The sequence below is a fragment of the Corvus brachyrhynchos genome, unplaced genomic scaffold (assembly GCF_000691975.1).
Source record: "Corvus brachyrhynchos isolate BGI_N302 unplaced genomic scaffold, ASM69197v1 scaffold142, whole genome shotgun sequence".
NCBI lineage: Eukaryota > Metazoa > Chordata > Aves > Passeriformes > Corvidae > Corvus > Corvus brachyrhynchos.
Genome location: NW_008237226.1, coordinates 10,080,561 through 10,099,236, shown reverse-complemented (window position 1 = coordinate 10,099,236; position 18,676 = coordinate 10,080,561). Strand labels below are relative to the sequence as shown.

At 39.2% G+C, this 18,676-nt stretch overlaps 2 protein-coding genes across 2 annotated transcripts; one reads left to right on the top strand and one right to left on the bottom strand.

Moving 5' to 3' along the window:
* The first annotated feature begins 1,318 nt into the window (after positions 1-1,318).
* Positions 1,319-6,613, top strand: AGR2 (anterior gradient 2, protein disulphide isomerase family member). The gene is made up of 8 exons (XM_008629954.2): positions 1,319-1,411; positions 3,099-3,236; positions 3,540-3,603; positions 3,703-3,755; positions 4,654-4,727; positions 5,099-5,162; positions 5,581-5,664; positions 6,262-6,613. The coding sequence occupies exons 2-8, from the start codon at positions 3,107-3,109 to the stop codon at positions 6,309-6,311; spliced, it is 519 nt and encodes a 172-aa protein (XP_008628176.1). The 5' UTR covers positions 1,319-1,411; positions 3,099-3,106; the 3' UTR covers positions 6,312-6,613.
* A 2,456-nt stretch (positions 6,614-9,069) lies between these two features.
* Positions 9,070-17,105, bottom strand: TSPAN13 (tetraspanin 13). The gene is made up of 6 exons (XM_008630011.2): positions 17,076-17,105; positions 15,632-15,799; positions 14,503-14,583; positions 13,542-13,655; positions 13,104-13,214; positions 9,070-11,921 (listed from the first exon to the last, which is right to left on the bottom strand). The coding sequence occupies exons 1-6, from the start codon at positions 17,088-17,090 to the stop codon at positions 11,847-11,849; spliced, it is 564 nt and encodes a 187-aa protein (XP_008628233.1). The 5' UTR covers positions 17,091-17,105; the 3' UTR covers positions 9,070-11,846.
* Positions 17,106-18,676: the final 1,571 nt, after the last annotated feature.

Sequence of the window (18,676 nt, the reverse complement as noted above, 5' to 3'; positions counted from 1 at the left end):
TGGACCTTGGAAACTTTTGGTATATGTTTCGGAACAAAACCTGAGTGGATGTGGTTTGGATAGACAATATAGAAGATAACATTACATCTGTAAATCTTCAGGGACAAGTGCTGGAGAAGAAGAAATGTATATGCAAATTCTCTCAGGAAAACACACTTATTTCATGAAACATACAGAAAGGGCAGCTAAAATGACTGATATGCCTGGGAGCTTTGGTTTCACCCTCCTAATACATTAAGCAGCTAAACAAAGCATGGTAGAACTCAATAATTATTTTTTGCTTGAGTTCACCATCTTGCTTCTGCACTTTGTTTTCCTAATTACTATTCGTGATAAAAAATAAAAACAGAAACCAAAGCAAATCCACACTAAGATCCAAAGCTCTTAATTCTCTCAAGTATATTTGTAACAAAAGGGTGCTTTTAGCAGCCATCAGAGAGCACAGTGAATTTCAAACAGGAAAATCCATATCTGATGGATTTCATCTACCCAGCTGAGTAATGTTAAGTATTCACTGCCCATGAACATGTGATTTTAATCTCACTGAAATATATGAGGCATGCACTAAGGAGAACATGTCGTAGTTTCAACATATATTGCTGAGGACAGGCTTGCACTGACCTCTGCGGAAGGACCGTGTGTGGTCAGTGCAGCAGTGGGAATGACCATCCAGGTTTCATTTTCCTGAGCATTGCACTGTATTAAATGTGTATCTGAAACCTAAGATTGGTGTTCATGTTGTAGGTAAAAATAAATGTCTCCACAACTAATTAATTGTGGAATTTGAATAAAAAATGTTGGCTTAGATCTCTGCTTATGAGCACAGTTTCTTGGTTTAGCTTCCAAACACATTTTTCTGGAGACCTTTACAAAATTTTTTAGGTTTGATTACAATTCTATGTGCTGTTATATGTGCAATTGTGCACACATAGCTGTATAATGTGCATAGTTATTAATTTAATTAACATCCACAGTTCTGAGTCATCAATTTAACTTTTTCTAAGGATTAAAAGAACAGCAACCCATACTGATTTTCCAACCAATCAAAAAAAGACAAATCACTCTTCAGGCAAATCAGGAGTCTTGACTTAAGCTTACCTGGACTTGGATCCTTGCCAGTCTTTTAAAATCACCTTTCAAGAAATATCCCAAAAGCCTACAGAAATGTCTCTGAACTTTAGATACAGCGTCTGACAGGAAATGGTAATGTTATTTAATTACAAAATTAACTCTGAATGTTTCGGTGGGGAAAAACTGGAAAGTTTAGCTCTCCGAAAGTAGTATTCAAATTCAAAGCTTGTGGGTGGAGTTGGGGTGTGAAGGTGCATAAATAGGCAGTAGGAGCAGCAGCATTCACGCTGAAACCAGGAACACCTTCACATCCTGGCAGGCGTCTGGGAGAGTAAACAAGGTAAGGCACTGCACACTCCCTGCTTCAGAAGGGGGAGCCGTGAGCCAGAGCTACCTGGGGATGGGGAATCTGATCAGTGGAAAGAAAAGACTGCAGCAAAGCAGGCACAGTCCAGCACGGCTTGCTATGAAGGAAAACATCTAGAGAAATACTGGCTTTGCAGGTTAAAAAAACAGGAGAAGAGGGGTTATTTTGGAAAGCTTTTCAAAAGTGCACATAGTCTTCCAGAGGCGCAGTTTTTAAGGAGCAGGTTTAATGTTCCTCTGTCTTTGCTTTCTGCATGCTGCCTCCACAACAGCCTAAAATGTGCCTGATCTTCAGTTTCCTGGTTGTCCCATCCCTTTTTATTTTATTTTTTTTTCTTTTTAAAGAAGCATTACTTCTGCCATACAACTCTAGCCAAAACAATTCTTGAAGCAACCCTGACAATCCACAGAGTTTAATTGAACTTCATGCAATTTTCTTCTTTGCCAAGGAGACTTTCCTTAGGGCAGAAAAGCAGTCTGCTGCAAAAGTTGTATTTCATACCCTTAAAACAGGGACTCTATGGATGTTTGAGCTCTACTGGACACACCAGTAGCAAAGAGCACTGTATTGCTCATGGAAACTCAGCTAATGTCTCCTCCTGCAGTTCCTATCTGGAAAAACACTTCTGTTTCCCTGGAGTTTAGTTTTCATTGTCTGACCTTTAAAATCAGCCAGACTGCTGTGGTGGGGGGTTTTTTGTAGGCTTGTTTTTCCTTTTTTCTTGGGTTGTTTTTGTTTTGGTCTGGTTTTGGTTCTTTTATGAATCTTTTCAATGTTCTGTACTGATTTTAGAATATCTTAAATTTGCTTTTTGTACCCATTATATTGTTTCTAGGAGGAAACATAATGAGAAAACATAGGGTCATGTTGCTGAAGTGCTTTTCCCCTTCATAGAAACAACTCAGCTGAAATGCTGAGGAGCTTTCCATCAGATGTGTCTGGTCTCCATGCCCTAGTCTGGCTCAGGAAAAGCTCTCTGCTTTGTGCTGCTTCCACCCTCAAACTCCATTTCAGTTCTCGCTCTGTCACACAGCAACTCCTCTCCACTCTTTTTATTATAGATTCTGCTGGGTTTGATGATTAAATGATATTTTTAAGGGAAAAGACAGGATTGGAAGCTTCAACAACACCATTAAGCTGTGTCTATGCTAATGTTCACTGTAAAGCCTAGCTTAACATTCTAACTTCTCATTTGGGTTGCTCCCACAGCAAAATGGGGGAAGAGCTGAGACAAATTAATTTTTCAGCACCTGCTGCTGAGTTACTCTAGCACTGGGAGATCAAGGTAGAACAGTGAACTTATTAGGACTTGCAAAGACTTTTGGAACTACCGTAACTCAAGTTATTTTACTGAGCATATTCAATATATGTAAAAAGAAGAGAGAGAAACTAACAAACATGAACATCCTAAAAGGGCCACAGCACAACGGCACAAACAGGGGAGTGGGAAGCAGCCGGGTCCTTCAGGGCGGTTCGCTAGGCAAACCTCACGCTCCCGTGCCCCCAAGCCCAGGCCCCTGCCTGGAGCTGTTCCTTTCAGCCCTGACTCACCCCGCCGCATATTTGTGACTTGACCTGCTGCTTTACCTACCCTGCCCTTATCTGCTGCGTGCCTCACCGCAGCACCACAATGACGGGGAGTTTCTCTCACCTGTTCCAGGAGCAGCCATGGAGAAGAGTTACGTGTCCATGTTCTTGCTGCTCATTGTCATCTCCTGTGCTCTGGCAAAGGATGCAGGCAAGAAGGATACAAAGGACACTACTGTTAAGCCAAAACTGCCTCAGACACTCTCCAGAGGTAAAAAACAAATAACTGAACCACCTCCCCACCAATTTTTTTTTAAAAGTGCAATATTGTGAATATTTCAGCTACTATGCTGTTTTAAAAAATTCATTTTCTTGCAACTCATTCTGCAAAACCTTTTCTAGTATTTCCTAGCACCCTCTCCTCCTTCATTCCTGATTTAAAGCCCTCTGGCAGCGGGTTTGTTCCAAGCCCCTCCTGGCAGAGGTGGGCAGGGGCAGGGCTCAGACCCGGGGTCCCCGGCCCCGCCTGTAGGGCGCTGTCTGAGGGTGTGTGTGTCCCCTGTCCCTCCCGCAGGATGGGGGGACCAGCTCATCTGGACGCAGACCTACGAGGAGGCGCTTTTCCGGGCAAAGCACAGGTACCCGCCCCGCCCCACAGCGCCCACCCTGAGCCCCACAGTGTCCACCCTGAGTCCCCCGTGCCTCCCCCGGTCCTAACGAGGGCTCTTCTTTTCCAGCCAGAAACCCCTGATGATTATCCACCACTTGGAAGACTGCCCACACAGCCAAGGTAATCCTTTTGCACTGGGGAAAAAACCCCCAAATATCTAAAATCAGCCACTGTTCTGATTAAACCTTAGTGAAGTACTAGCCTGCATGAGCATGGGGAGTGTTCTTCAAGTTACTGTACCACGAAGGTGTTTTCCAATGTGTAGGAATAAAATAAAAATGGTAACTCAGTATTGCATGATATAGAATAGATAGAGAAATGAGCACAGGTCAGTAGGGTTTGACCTCTGACAGATCAGCAAAACCAACAGCAAGACCAGTAGTGAGAAATAATTTGTTGGAAAGGACATATTCAGCTCTCAATATTATCAGTGATTGAGACTGAATCCAGCCAGGGACTAAATCAACCCAGGCTGAAACTGAGATCTTGCAGGATTTCTGGTAACTGGGACTGCTCTTTTCCCAGGGTCTTTGAATTTATCTGAGGGCCCTCCTTCCTGCAAGTCAATCCACATGGCAAGACCTTTGCATCCATCCATAGCTCCAGTAACTCCAGAAGGGTCTTTGTACAAGCATTTAAACCCTTCCAAACATTTCAGTCTGAAGCCCTACATGCTGTATTATCGAGTGCCTTAAGAACTGGGGCCAGAAACCACAATAGGAGAACAGGAGGTTTGAAGGGTCAGATGCTCAAATTCAAACCTAAGCAAACAAATTTGAGAGCCAACTGCACTGTCTGAAGGAAGATGGGACATTTTGCACTATTATAATTACTCTTTAATGCAGAATATAAATGAGTGGATCATGTTCCAGTGGAATGAACTGAAAATCTTTGTTTGCTGCAGTTGTAAACTGGAAATTCTCATTTTGTTTCATCAGCTTGTTTCAATTTATTTTTGGAGGACAATATACTTCAGGGGCATCTTTTCAATTTTCTTTCCCATTTATTTCTACTCTAGCCCTCAAGAAGGTCTTTGCTGAACACAAAGATATACAGAAACTGGCTGAAAAGTTCATTCTCCTGAACCTTGTGGTAAGTTCCCCAGTTACACTTAATGAAATGAAAGAGACAAAGTTCTGCTTTTAGTTACGGTTTTTCTAACTTAATAGCTAGGGTTGGCTAGGAAAATGGCCACTGCTGAAGCATAAAAGATTTGATAGTAGGTCTTTTTCATTTGTAGCTATCATAAACTCAAAATGTGAGGGAATGTAAAGTTCAATAATAACATGAATGTTTGTTACCAATTTGCAATTCCAGCTGTTAAAAAACTGCATCCCAGTGAATTTCTTAAACTGCAAGAAGTATTATTTGAGCTGGATTTCATAACCCAAAGTACAGTGAAGGAAAAAACTATTTATGTAACATGCCCTCCTTGACTAGGAACCTTCTCTGTTTTCTTTAAGTATGAAACCACAGACAAGAATCTTGCACCTGATGGCCAGTATGTCCCTCGGGTTTTGTTCATAGGTGAGTACCTCAAGCATCAAAGATGATCTCAGAACAGAGCCCCTGCTGCACCATGCCTCTCAAATCCTCAGGCTGATTAACAGGAATTTATTCCACAAGAAATACAAAGGTTCTAGTTGGTTTTGTGAATCAAATATTGAATCAATCCCAGCCACCTTCACAGGTCCAGCATTCCTCTCAATGGCAAGATGCCACAGTCGCTGGAATGGGTAGCTCATCCCGTTCCTAATAAACCCGCAAACACAACACTTAAAACTGAAATGTCAGTAACCCTAGAACAATCTCTTAGTCAGCAGAAGCAGACATGTCTCACAGAAACACTTAGGAAGCAAGCAGGAGTACAGAAAGGTTTATTTCTTTTTATTTCCTTCCGCTTGAAGATTAACCTCTACAAATTTTCTCACCCTTTTTTCCCCAGACCCTTCCCTGACTGTGAGAGCAGATATTACTGGAAGATACTCAAACCGTCTCTATGCATATGAGCCCTCTGACATTTCACTGTGTAAGTAAAGTGTTCTGACACATTCTGAAAATATTCTGAAAGCAGTCACATTTTTCATGTGATAAGGAATAACACCAGGCATTACAGATTCTCACAATCCGTACTTGCTGAAAGACATTTAACCAGGATTAAAATTAAACAAGATGCTAGACTTAAACTCAGTGAGATGAAGAAAATTATGGCAGAGCCCTGGAGCCTTAAGCATCCATCTGTTTTAAAAGCAAGCGTACATCAGTAGGAACTTGCATAATTCAGCAGTGCTCACTGCAAGCAACGGTGAGAACCCTCACACACGAGTTCTAACAGGCCAGGTCAGGAAACCTTCTGGGAGCAGGGAAAGATGCTTGCTACAGCCCTCCCTCCCTGCTGCACAGCTCCAGTCTCTGCCCATGCGTTTGCATTAATGAAAGTTTTCACCAGTCAAAATTAAACCATGACATTCACAAGTTGCTTGGAAGAGTAAGTGCATCTGAATCCCTATAGCAATAGGCATGTGATTAAAAGCTTTAATAGTAATGACGTTATCTCTGCAGCATTTTTGGTTGCTGGCAGAGGAAGTTGCAGCAAAAATAACATGCATGAATATTTCATTTCTAGTGTATTCAAATATGCAGAAAGCGCTGAAGCTCCTGAAGACTGAACTGTAAGGAGAACTGAAGAAGACTGAACTGAAGAAGAAAGCCCTTAAATATTATGAAGTCTTATCTTCCATCTCTTCTCTACACCTTGATACTGGTGAAGAGACTATTTAGAGTGATATTTAGTGATGTGTAGTGATGGTTTCTATACATAAACACTACAGTTTTACATTAGCACTTTTGTACTGGGCAGCATTTTTAAAAGCTGGAGGCTTTTATTTTAAGGCGTACAGAAGAATACTGTATGATTCAACTGTAAAAATGATTTTTTTTAAAATAAATCCATTTCAAGTGTTTACATACAAAACACTGCTGTGTTTTCTGTTTTTTTCCTTATCTTCATCTACCATTATTAGAAATAGTAAAATCACTGTGTTGCTTGAGACCACAGCTTGCATTTTACATTCCAGCACTTTGGAAGGAAAAGGGCTGTTGTGGATCAATACCAGCCAGGAGCCCTACTCCACACAGCCACTCACTCCACTCCAGTGGGAGGGGAGAGAGAATCAGAAGAGTGAGAAAACTCATGGGTTCGGACAAAGACAGTTTAATAGGTAAAGCAAAAGCTGTGTGCACAAGCAGAGCGAAACACAGGATTAATTCACTGCTTCCCATAGGCAGGCAGGTGTTCAGCTGCCTCCAGAAGAGCAGGGCCCCATAACATGTAATGGTGACTTGCGAAGATAAACACCATCACTCTAAACGTGTCTCCCAGTTTGCATGGTGAATATGGCCTATCCCCTTACTCAGCTGGAGTCAGCTGTCTCAGCTCTGTCCCCTCGCGACTTCTCCTGCAGCCCAGGTCTACTTGCTGACAGGGCAGTGTAAGGCAGCAGCAGCGACCTCTTCTCTGTGTGTCAGCAATCACAGAAAACAACCTTGTGTTATCAGCACCGTTGTGGCTGTAAATCCAAAGCACAGCACCACACAAAGCTACTGTGAAGAGAATCAACTTCACCCAGCCAAATCCAGTAGAGGAAAGCAGCTTTTTATCTCCAGTTTCAGCAGCTAGCTAAGCTATTACTCACCCTACTTTATCTCAAATTATTTTCTAGTTGCACCAGCCTATGTGGAGCTTTCATTATCAGCCCTTTCTTTACAGCTAACAAGAAGTGCAAATCTTTCACAGAAAATACTTAGACTAGAGAATGGGGCTGTTTGCATATGGGGCTTGTTTTTCTTTTGACCTGGCTGCATTCTGAAGTGATTTAAGATGTAACTGCTTCCCTTAAAGGGTCCCTGCTTACACCAGATTTCAGTAAAGCCCTGAGATGATTAATAGAGTGATACCACACTGACTATGTGGCTGGTTTCATGACTGTGTTACAGCTTATAATTATTTACAAGCCCAAAAGGGACAATAGAAGTCAGAACTAAAATAAATGCTGCAGATGAACACCATGAGAGTAGACACTACCTACAGACTTACACGAAAAGGAGACTTTCCATCCCCAAGTATCTGCTGTCTCTGAACTCAGCAGCAGCATCAGTGAGACACACTTCGACCAGGACCATGCCTTCATTATTTTCTCAGCTCTTTGGCAATGACAGTGTTCTTACCACTTCTATTACCATTACTGCCACTACCAGTCATGATGAGGACTACAAAAGAGGAAAACACTTGGGAGGGCAGGACAGGCGAGAGAAGCAAGGGTTTCAGCTCAAGGGAATCTCTCAGCAACATCAGAAGGAAGGTACTTGTTAATATATCTTTGGCAAGCTATGTGAACCCTACCTACCAGAAGACCTCAAGAGGTACCTGGAAAGGGTCCCAGACATGCAATTCAGCATTCTTTCAGCACTTCAGTAAGATGTTACTCTCTACTGTAGCATCCAGAAGAGGAAAAAGAGATGCAGTGGGGGGCAGAAATATTCTCTAGAACCATGTATCGGTTACAAAAAGCAAACAATGTGGTCACATCACTTAGCAGAGGGACAGCACAGAGGGATGCTGGAGCAGCTGGTCATCAGAATCATCTTTATCTACTCAACCCAAAGTACACTTGCTAGAGCTCTGTATGTGACATAAAACAAAGGCTGCCTGTGCCATCATGCTTTACAAAGCTGTTTTTATAACACTATTGAAGTAGCTTCGTTTTCTTAAGCAGATGTACTGATGCTATGTATAACATCCAGTAAATGGATATAAAGTGTAACTACAAGGGTCTACTAATCTACATGCCTAGATGCAAATACCCAAGTTAGTCCAGTCTGCAAGTATCAAGAAATTAGCTTCTGAAACTGAAAAAAACTAATTTTTTTTTGCACTCAAGGCTATGCTTTTCTTGTTTTCACCTTAACTAAATTTTCAAGAATCTTAATACATAAACGGTCAACTTAATCCTGCTCTTTTAATCCTTTCCTCTAAATGAAGATTTTTTCTAGGTTTATGGAGGCACCAAGCCAAGCTGAGATACTAAGAAAGCCTCTTTCGATTTCTTTGGAAAACCTGGGAAATCATTGCTGAACTACATATGATCGTTAGATAACCTGAAGTACACAGGATGGATATGGGGATTTCAAGAATTCCACTAGCATTCAGTCAGTCTTCTAAACAATTAGGTCTAAAAATAATAACGCAAGTTAAGAGCACTAACACATTCCTATTCACTTGTCAGCTATAGCTTTTAAGGTACATTTTTACAGATATCACTTCAAGTCATACATACAAGCTTTCCCTAATAATTACTTTCATGTGAAAGGTGGCAGATACTGTGCAGTAGTATCAGGATCTTAGTCAATATCTGGATTCACTTTCTCACGTTGATGGAGAAAAATTGGATTTTATTGTTTTATACCCAATTATTTTTATATGATAAAAACGTGTATGTGTTTTGAAGAAAGACATCTTTCTACATTTTTGCAGAATAACCAACTTGAAGAAAGCATTTCAACACAACTAAGGCTAAAAGACATCTAATACAAGCAGCAAGAATGCTTCAAGCTAAATCGCTCTGCTACTTTGACACTGTGGTGGTATAAATAGCTTCTAGAAAATCTGGTTACAATCAAGTCCAAATCTCAAGCAGTCAGGTGAAAATTAAAATGCATCTTTAGAAAACAACAACAAAAAAAACTTTGTGTGGTGAAAACGTTTTTTAAGGAGAAAGCAACAAAGTTCAATGACAAAACCCACCAAGAATAGGTATAACTAACTTTTTTAAGTGCTCTAGTTTGGCATGCCAGAACAGTACAGCATTTCTTGTATACTCACACAAGTCAGACTTTCCGTGAGAGGCAACATTCTTCACCTCCCAAAAACCAAGTCAGTGTTCTATCGTCCCTTTCAGAATCAGGTTTGGAAAGCAAATCCACACCTCTGACTGGGAATTTCAATGTTTGTGTGCGTGGATGGGTTTGTTTAACCACAATCCCCAAGAGACTATGTATTTTTAATATGATAGAAAAACTTTAATCATTCCATACAAGCCACTGATCTGTCTTTTGACTACTAAAACAAATTCACATTATGAGACATGAGAGTTTAGGAAGTGGTAATATTTTCAGTATTTTTGCATTAGTGCACATTTATACTCCAGTATAATCCATCATATTTATGAAACCAGATCCACCCAAAACTAAGCACTACAAAAATAATTCGGAAAAAAGTCAAAATTGAAGTAGCAATGTGGTATTATTTTAAGCTTCAGTAACCCACTCCATATGACAGCTCCTTGGATTTTTTACTGTAATGTACAAAACACAGAGCCTGTCTAAACTAGGAAAATGAACTGTTCCTAAAGGTGGCCATGAGATCACTGTTCTCTTGATATGTATTGGGAATGGCTAGGGAGCAATTGAGGGAAACAGGACAGCAACTGGGAGAAAAAAAGTGCTGCGTCCATTTTATTAGACTTCAGCAGGCCTGAAGGCTCTTAAGGTGTTTCAGCACAGGAGTGAGCTCTCTTACCCCGGATCTCCAGGTACGTGCTCAAGCTAGACACAGCAGCTGGGCAGGCGCAGCAGCAGCTCCCAGAGCAGCTGCAGGAGAAGGTGCTGACCACGGATGCTGAAAACTCAGCTACACCTGGAGAGAAGCAGTTCTATGGCAAGTTCTTGACATCCTGCTGCTTTCAGTTTCTGCTCTTCCCCTTCAAAACCTCAAGATAATTCCTTCTTCAGGAGCACTTGGCTGTGAAAGTCTGAAAGTGCTTTGATGGGCACGTGTTTCAACCTCTTTTTGCCTCCTCTGCAGGAGTAAGGAGGGATCTCCCTACTAAAGAGAGACTGTACGAGAATCTACTTCTGTCTGCCTCCAGACTTCCTTTCCACCTTGCTCAGGTGCTGTATTCCTTGGCAGAGGGCCTTAATCTCTTCCCCTTTTCTTCCTGTAGAGCTGTCTTTCAGGCTACAGCAACTACCTACCCTGCCAGCAGCAGCAACTGAGTGAAGAATGAATGAAGAAAATGTGTAGTGCAGATCTGCAATTCAGTGTGATCAGAAACAAATGGAACATTGTGCACCTTGGGTGTTCAGATGTCTGCTGTTTCAGCTGAGGCACCACTTCTGTTACAGGCAGCAAGAGGGACCATGCTTTCCTTCAGCTCAGACAGTACTTGCTACATGGGTAACTTGAATTTTAAATCGAATTCTTTGTTTTCAGAAAACAAACTACTGGAAACCATTTTATTTTGTTGCTGTTTTTCTTTCTTTTTTTTACATGTCATTCAATCTCTCATGAAATCAAGACTGTTATCTGGATGACAGAGAAATATACACTGCTGACTTATTACAACAATGACTTTACACCATCTAAAAAAGCTGTACAGCAACTTTCCAGACATCAAGTTTCTTACATCAGAGATGACAGACAATGATTGTGCAAATACCAAACTTCATTCACTTGTCAAGGAAAAAAAGTTTCAAGTTAATCAGCTGCAGATTACATTCTCCTGACTTTCTTCACTCATTGTTCTCATAATGACAATATCCATTAACATTGTTTTTATTCTCAACAAAATGCTAAAGCTACCAGAAAACCAAAACAAACAGGGAAGAGGAGGGGTGAAGAACTACAGTAGTCATTAACATACACTAAATGTGCACTATAGAAAATAACATCTTTAGCTTCTACTTTTACCTTAACAGGAAAGTGGGAGACAAAAAAGTTTACTAGAGTACATCCTAAAACCTAAGTAAACCATACCCAACCATCCACCGTAAATTTTTATCATCTTAATGAGAATTCATGTGAATTTTTATAATCAATGAATACAGCAGAAAATACCTCTGGGGTTTTTTTTACACCAGATAACCCAGTAGTGGTATAAAACTCACTGTATAGAGTTCACCATATCAGATTAACAAAGTCTTAACCAGCAGTTCAACTCTGCCCAGCTACTGAATGCACCCATCTACTTTAAGATAGAGATTCTTAGAAGAAAAATAGTGGAAATTAAATATGAAAACTACACATTTCTTATAGAACTTGAGTTTTATTTTGGGAACGTGTAGACTACCTGTTATGGAGAAATACCAAACTATGGAGAATCAGTATTTTTAAGTAGAGGGTGCAGAGAGAAGATTCAGTCCTCTATAAACTTATCAAATAAATGCACTAGGATTTGCACGGGGATCCTTTTGGTTCCTGTATCTGTAAGTCAGCCAGACTCCCAGAATCTGAAAATAAAAACCAAAGACATTATTAAACAGAGGGTCTCCATCCCATCCTCTAGTTTTACAAAATTTGTTTTAAACATTAAATCAGGACAATGAATTTCCAGTATACAAGTTTAGGATATTTGACTGTTGCTAAAATTGTACAACCACACTCCATCTTTCTTAATTAGAAAAAACAATGCACCCTCTCTTCTCTCAGAGAAAAATCATACCTAGCAACAGAGAGAAAAACAAAACAAAAAAGCCAAAACTATAAACAAAAAAAATCCAAACCCATACTCACAATGCAATAAAAAATTTCCCACTGTTATAATGAAAGTTAAATTATTCTTCCCCCCTTCCCAAATGATAACTACCTATAAACCTGCTTTTAGTATAATGATAAAAAAATCCTCCAAATTGTTTCATTTTACCACTTAACTATATGGCTATTCTTGTGCCTTTTCAAATATTGCCATCCCCCCAACTACCTTTCCACATCCCAGCACCTTCACATTTTTAGTAGAGATGGCTGAGGTCAGAGTGATTCTGTTTAAGTTGCCATATCTCTCTTGTTGCTGTCGTATGGACAAGCCTTCTAAAAACTGCACTAAGCAGCAGGAAGAACATTTTCACATGCCCTGTTCTGGGCTTAGAAAAGACGTGCTCTGAGGATTTTTATACTCCAATCAATAAAGCAAGTTATGTATCATCATGGTACTAAAGCAAAGAGTCAAAAGACCTTTTTAATTTTAACTTACTGTTTAAAATACAGTTTACTCCTCATGCAAGTCTACATTTGCACTACAGGTGGCACCAAAAAAAAAAAAAATCCTCAAAGACCTTATGTGTGCTAGAGTAGGGAATAGGTGGGAAGAAGAGGGACCAAGGTAAAGCAACAACACTCTTTTTATTACTGTTGGAGAATGGCACACTTGAACAGCTAACTTTCTGAAAAGCTTAAACTTTACAGCACCACATTTTAATGCTGAGGTTTGTTGTCTAAATAACAAAGTTGCAAGAAAAGCTTTCCCTCTGACAGACTTAAGCAAGCTCGTAGCTTTGAAAAATTTGGCCTAATTAATTATTTGACTCCTGAGATTGGACTAAGGTTTCCTGAAAGAAACCCCCTAAAATTGTGTTTCATAAAACAAAGCTTTAAAAGTGGGGAAAAAGCACTCAACTTTCTAACCACCCACTCACCTCTGTGAAACTGAAGAAGAGCCCAATCCCTCCGACAAATCTCAGCACCATTCCAGAATATTCTTCCATTATCGGTGCACATGGTCTACAGTGGAGAGTTCTAAGACAATCCTGTAGCAGATACAGAGAATTGCTTTCCATTTTCTGATGACACTTTGTTGTTTGAAAGCATCTAGCTTTCTCTAGAAGAGACTGCTACCCATGGACAAAACTCCAGCAGTTTTAAAAGACTCCAAGAGAGCAAGTATATAAATGACAGTGGAGCACAAGCTTTGCAGGGTGCCCTGTGATTGTCTTTCCAGTAAGAGAAGAGCTTAGTATCACTGTAAGAACTACATTACACACTTGTTAAAATGCTGCTTTCTGTAACTATGAAAACAGTTGTACATTTTTGAACAGTGTGAAAAAGTAATGGTTTTTCACGCTTGAAGAACTTACAGCGGCGCAGGTTTCATTCGCATAAAAAACTCTGAATCCACAACAATTCAGATTTCTCTCAATATCTGTTCTTGCGCTGTTGGTGTTACTCCATCCCACCTCTAGAAGTTCACTCTAGAAGCCATAAGTAAATACATATTACATTAATTGAACTGTTTTACACTGCAAACCAATATACAAAATCAACTTGATAATGCCCTAACTAAAGCCTTCAGATCTTGATGCTCAACGGGAGAATATAAATATATTAAAGAATGACTGGAGTGTCCAAACAGGCTGTGTAGCTAATGAAAGAACAGCACCTAACAGCAGGACATTCATGGGTATAATTCATTTTCTTCCTTTGTTTTTGCTAATCCCAACAAGATCCCTAGTAATGGGACATGCAACTAATCTAGCTGGGACTGCCCAGGCTTTACACAAAAAGCATGCTCATATGCAAAAGCTGATTGTTCAGTCACTGCAGCCTTACCCACTTCTTATGCAGTAAGAATTGGTCTCCATACCACATGGAAGATTGTTTTACTTTCACATGTAAATGCCTAACGTAGTTATGACCTCTCCAGTTACACAAGAACAATTCAGTGACTTTATCAAATTTACACCATGATTACTGTGTATTTCATCAGTTTATCTGAAATCGCTGAACACGAGATAGAGCCAAGAAATCGTGCTGCTATACCTGTGACCATAAACCTAGAAAGGAAGCTCAAAACCATATCAATTAAAAAAAACAAAAGACATATGAAAGTCATTTTAGGACCCAAATGTATTTCTTTCTAGCTACCAAAGCCAAGCACTGACCAAAACCTAGTCTTTAATAAATAGCGTAATGCTGATTTTCTTAAAATATGCTCTCCCCATTTTATGGAGGACTATATACAAATACATGTGCCCATGTACATATATATTTATAGTGTTATGCTATAGATTAACTGAGAAGTCAGGAAACTTTTCTTACCTGCTGTTCCTCATTTAGTGCCAAACACGCACATGAGACAGAAAACTGAACAATAAAGACTAGCAGAAGAATAATCATGTACTGGAAACAATAGTTAAGGATATACTCTCAAATTAATTTTGTTTTTATAACATAGCCTCCTAATGGTATTCCTTATTTCACTGGATAACAGTAAGTCCTTTAAAACAAAAGAACTATGGAAGCAAATTCTGACTGACTGTGGAAAAGATGACCTAAATAATGTTCCCAAAATCCAATCACCATATTATCTCTTTTTGGCTACTACTATACATAGCTAGTATTTCCAGGTTAGGTATTTCTTGCCTAGCAAGAAAACATGAGCAGAGAGGTTAATAAAAGGAGCTTTCAGAGAAAAATCTCCAGCCAATTTCTCCAGTTTTAGGGACTCATGTCATTTCAATATATTTCACTTAAATAAAGTAGTTACAAAAATATTTTTCTGGGTATTGCATATTCAGATTATCTTTTTTCAATGACATAGTCTTGTAATTAATTACAAAAAAATAACTCTAGCATAGATTAAAAATAAAAAAAGGTAAGAGTTGCTCTTGGAACACAGCCTCACACACTTTCAGACTAATGCATCTGAAAATGGTATAAAACAAAAACAATAAACTTTGATACTAAAGATCATGTTTTGAAAGTTGGGGAGTACTTTCAAAATTTGTCTGCTGTGTTCAGAGGCAGACACTTCACACAATTAAGCTGTTTGTAAAGTGGAGGTCAGCTCTTATCCACAGACCAAAAAAGTTAAATATTAATAGTTCACCTACTTTAGCTTCGTGCAGGGGTGAGCACACATAAGAGGCACCTGTTACACAGTGAGCCACCATAAAAAGCTCTCAAAGAATTACAATAGTCTTATTTTTAAAAAGAGATGTGAATACTTCTATCTTCAGAGCAATGGAGACAACAATGGAGAAAAAAAAGGAAACTGAAACAAAGTTAAATGGAAATGAAGTCTAATTTAGACTGCACTTGACCAAAGTAAGATTGTGAATTTCAGTTCTGTTTCTGAAGTACTTCCCCCAGCAGTCTCAGCTGACAGAGCAGGTTGTTTACATGGCTTCAACAAAGCTGCAATCAATGCAATGCATCAGAAGGATACGAAGAATAGCAATACTTGATGATGTTTCACTGCACCAATCAATCCAACTAAGGCAATAAAGAAGAGGAAGACTCCTACTGCAATTACCACTCCAACGACTCTGAAACTAGAGATGAGGCCGAAGCCAATTCCCCATGCTGCAATTCCGATCAGCAGCAGGCTCACCAGCTGGAGGGAAAAGAAAACACAAAGTTAGACTGCATATCCCACACACAGATAATTTTTTTACATTAAAGTTGTTTTTAGAAAGGTGCAATTTGTCTTTCTGGTGCAAAGAGAAGAAGCACAACCCTAAACAAACCAATCATCCACATCATTGTATAGGTAATTTCAGTTCCAGATGTTTTAAGGCATACATATTCTTCCACACTGTCGACGTGGCACTGTTACAACTCAGTCTACCTATAAGTCAAGCCATGTTGTACTATCTGTGACTGACTAGAGAAACTAAACTGTAGACCATAACGTAATTGACAAATAAGCTAAAAATCATCAGCTTTAATTCAGAGTGGAATAAGGACGAAAATTTTGGATGTTTTGTGAAACTATGGCAGTATATTTAAAAAAAATAGAATATACATCTGCACAGCTCTGAACGTGTAAAAAAGTGCACTTTGCCAAAACTTACTGGAATCAGCTGTATTAATTAATAAGAAAAGTTTCTACATACTTGATGATGTAATGCAACATTTAACACGGTCACACAAAAATACATTTCAGATCTGAATTTCAAGGACTATGCAGTAAAACAATAAAGGCATCCTTTCTCCTCTGCATATTTCTTCAAGAAAATAGCTCTACTATTAAGTCAATCCTATTTCAATACCCAAAACACTTATGGTGTTTCCTTCCTTTTAAACATGGTATTCAGGGAAGGCAGGCAGAATCTGTTCCAGTTAGTTCACAGAGATTTATTGTTTATATGGGCAGGAAGCTTCAGCCTTTCCTGTTTCCATACAAAGAAACCACGACCCCAAGAAAAAACAAATTCCAACATGAAAAGCTGCAGAGAAATCTGTAATGAAATCCAGCAGGAGGGAAGCAGCAGACAAAACCAACCCAGATGTCCAATGCACAAGATGCCCAAGACTCTGGTTTCAAACAGACCTATGTGCAACATATCACTCATTATATTCTCTGTTAAATGACACCAATTCAACATGCAATTTTTAACTTTCCAAAACTCTGATCTCACCAAAAAATACCCAGCTGTATAGCTATTTAAAAAAAACCTGAAACCAACGACATAAAACAGTAAGCACTTAGTCTAGTCCAAATACTCGGCTTCATTTAACAACAGGTGTAGAGCAAGCACTTACACTTGCTCACCAGTTTCCATTCAAACAAGGCCCATTCTCATGACATTTTACTGTTTACCCAGAGGCAGGGAGGACATATTAAAAAAAAAAAAGTAATTTCCAACTTACCACTTCAGTATACTTACCCTACAGCTGGGCATTCTTGTTGGTTTTAATGCCAAATACATGTGTATACTTTTTCCATTTAAGTACATTTTAGAGGACTAACCTACATAATGCTGCTTTTGAAACATGGAAATCTAAGGTAACATCAAGAAAGCTAGTAAAACAACTAGAGATGCTCATCAAGATCGAAACACAGCCGGTGGATTTTTTTTTGTGTTCACACAGGAATACATCTTAAAAAACTTTTTACCAAAAGCCAATAATCCACAAAAGAAATTTAAGAGCCTGCAAGAACAAAAGCAGGATATTTGTCATACCTACACGTCTCTCTTAACACACAAAGAGACAAAAAAAGATATAAAATTCAAAGGAATTGTTCAATACCAGCAGAGTTTTAGGATGATTTCACATTTGTCTTTGTTTCCCTTAAACAAAAAGCCTAAATTACCACATTTATTTAAAACCAAAACAACAGGCCAAGGTGTCATGAATCAAAATTACAGAGAGGACTGAATAAAAAAATAAAGCAAACTGCCTTGGCTCTAACACAGACAAATTTTCTGAATCCATGCTTTAAAATAATTAAAGCATTAAAAATTAGCCTTGCTAATCAGATTAGACAGTTAAGTGCAAGACCTATCTTTTCTGATCTATGTCCACTCACTTTATTTCACAGTCTCATTCCACTGGAAAGATTTATTTTTCCACGTAAGTATCAGAAGCAAGTAACAAGAAACCCCACAGCCCAATTTCCAATCAAAAAGTGGTGTCTGATATCCCATGCTCTGCATCCGCTTCTAAGCGCTGAACTCACACTGTCACTACATAGGTCTTTAAAAAACAAATCTCACAGGCAACACCAAATTTCAATTTATTTCACAAAGAAGAGCAGATGAAACTTTGCTCCTAATGATTTTTTCACCAATACTCTTCTGTCTGAGGGCAAATCTTGACTTTCACCAATCTGCCTCCAAGATACCAATATGTGTATTTGTTCAGCTCTTTGTTCATTTCATAAGAGGTCCAAAAGCATTAGATGAAATTAGTTTTGTTCTTAAAATATTGAAATCAAAACAAGAGACAAACTCTGTGCCTCTAACACCCAGTCTGTGAGCCGCAGAGTACCAGTTGCTTCTTGCTGCCATTACTGATCTCATCTTACATTAATCTGATTATATATGCATAAAATTAGTTGCATGACATTAGAACTGTCCTGACACCCTGGCACAAAAAACCAGATGTACCTGTTTTCTGGTAGAAACAGCCACATGTTGAATCTAGAACAGCTCTGGTTTTCAATCAAGTGGGGAAAAAAAAGCTTCTCTGGATTTTAATCCCATTAGTGAATTCCAGACATTCAGGAAATAACACAAAATAGTTCAGTTTCACATTCAATCACATTCAAGTTTTAGAGCCATCAATCTCATTTTCAAGTGTTACCTCCATAATACCAAGGCTCTATTTTCTTTCACTTGACCAAGTTGTCCATTGTCCAATTCCTTAAAACATCTGGAAATTCAGTGTGACCACAGATCCATGCTACTGGGCTCTGGCTGACAAACTATGTGAAAATGCTGTATCCAGTCAGGCAGATCCATCACTTGGATCAAAATCATACTGG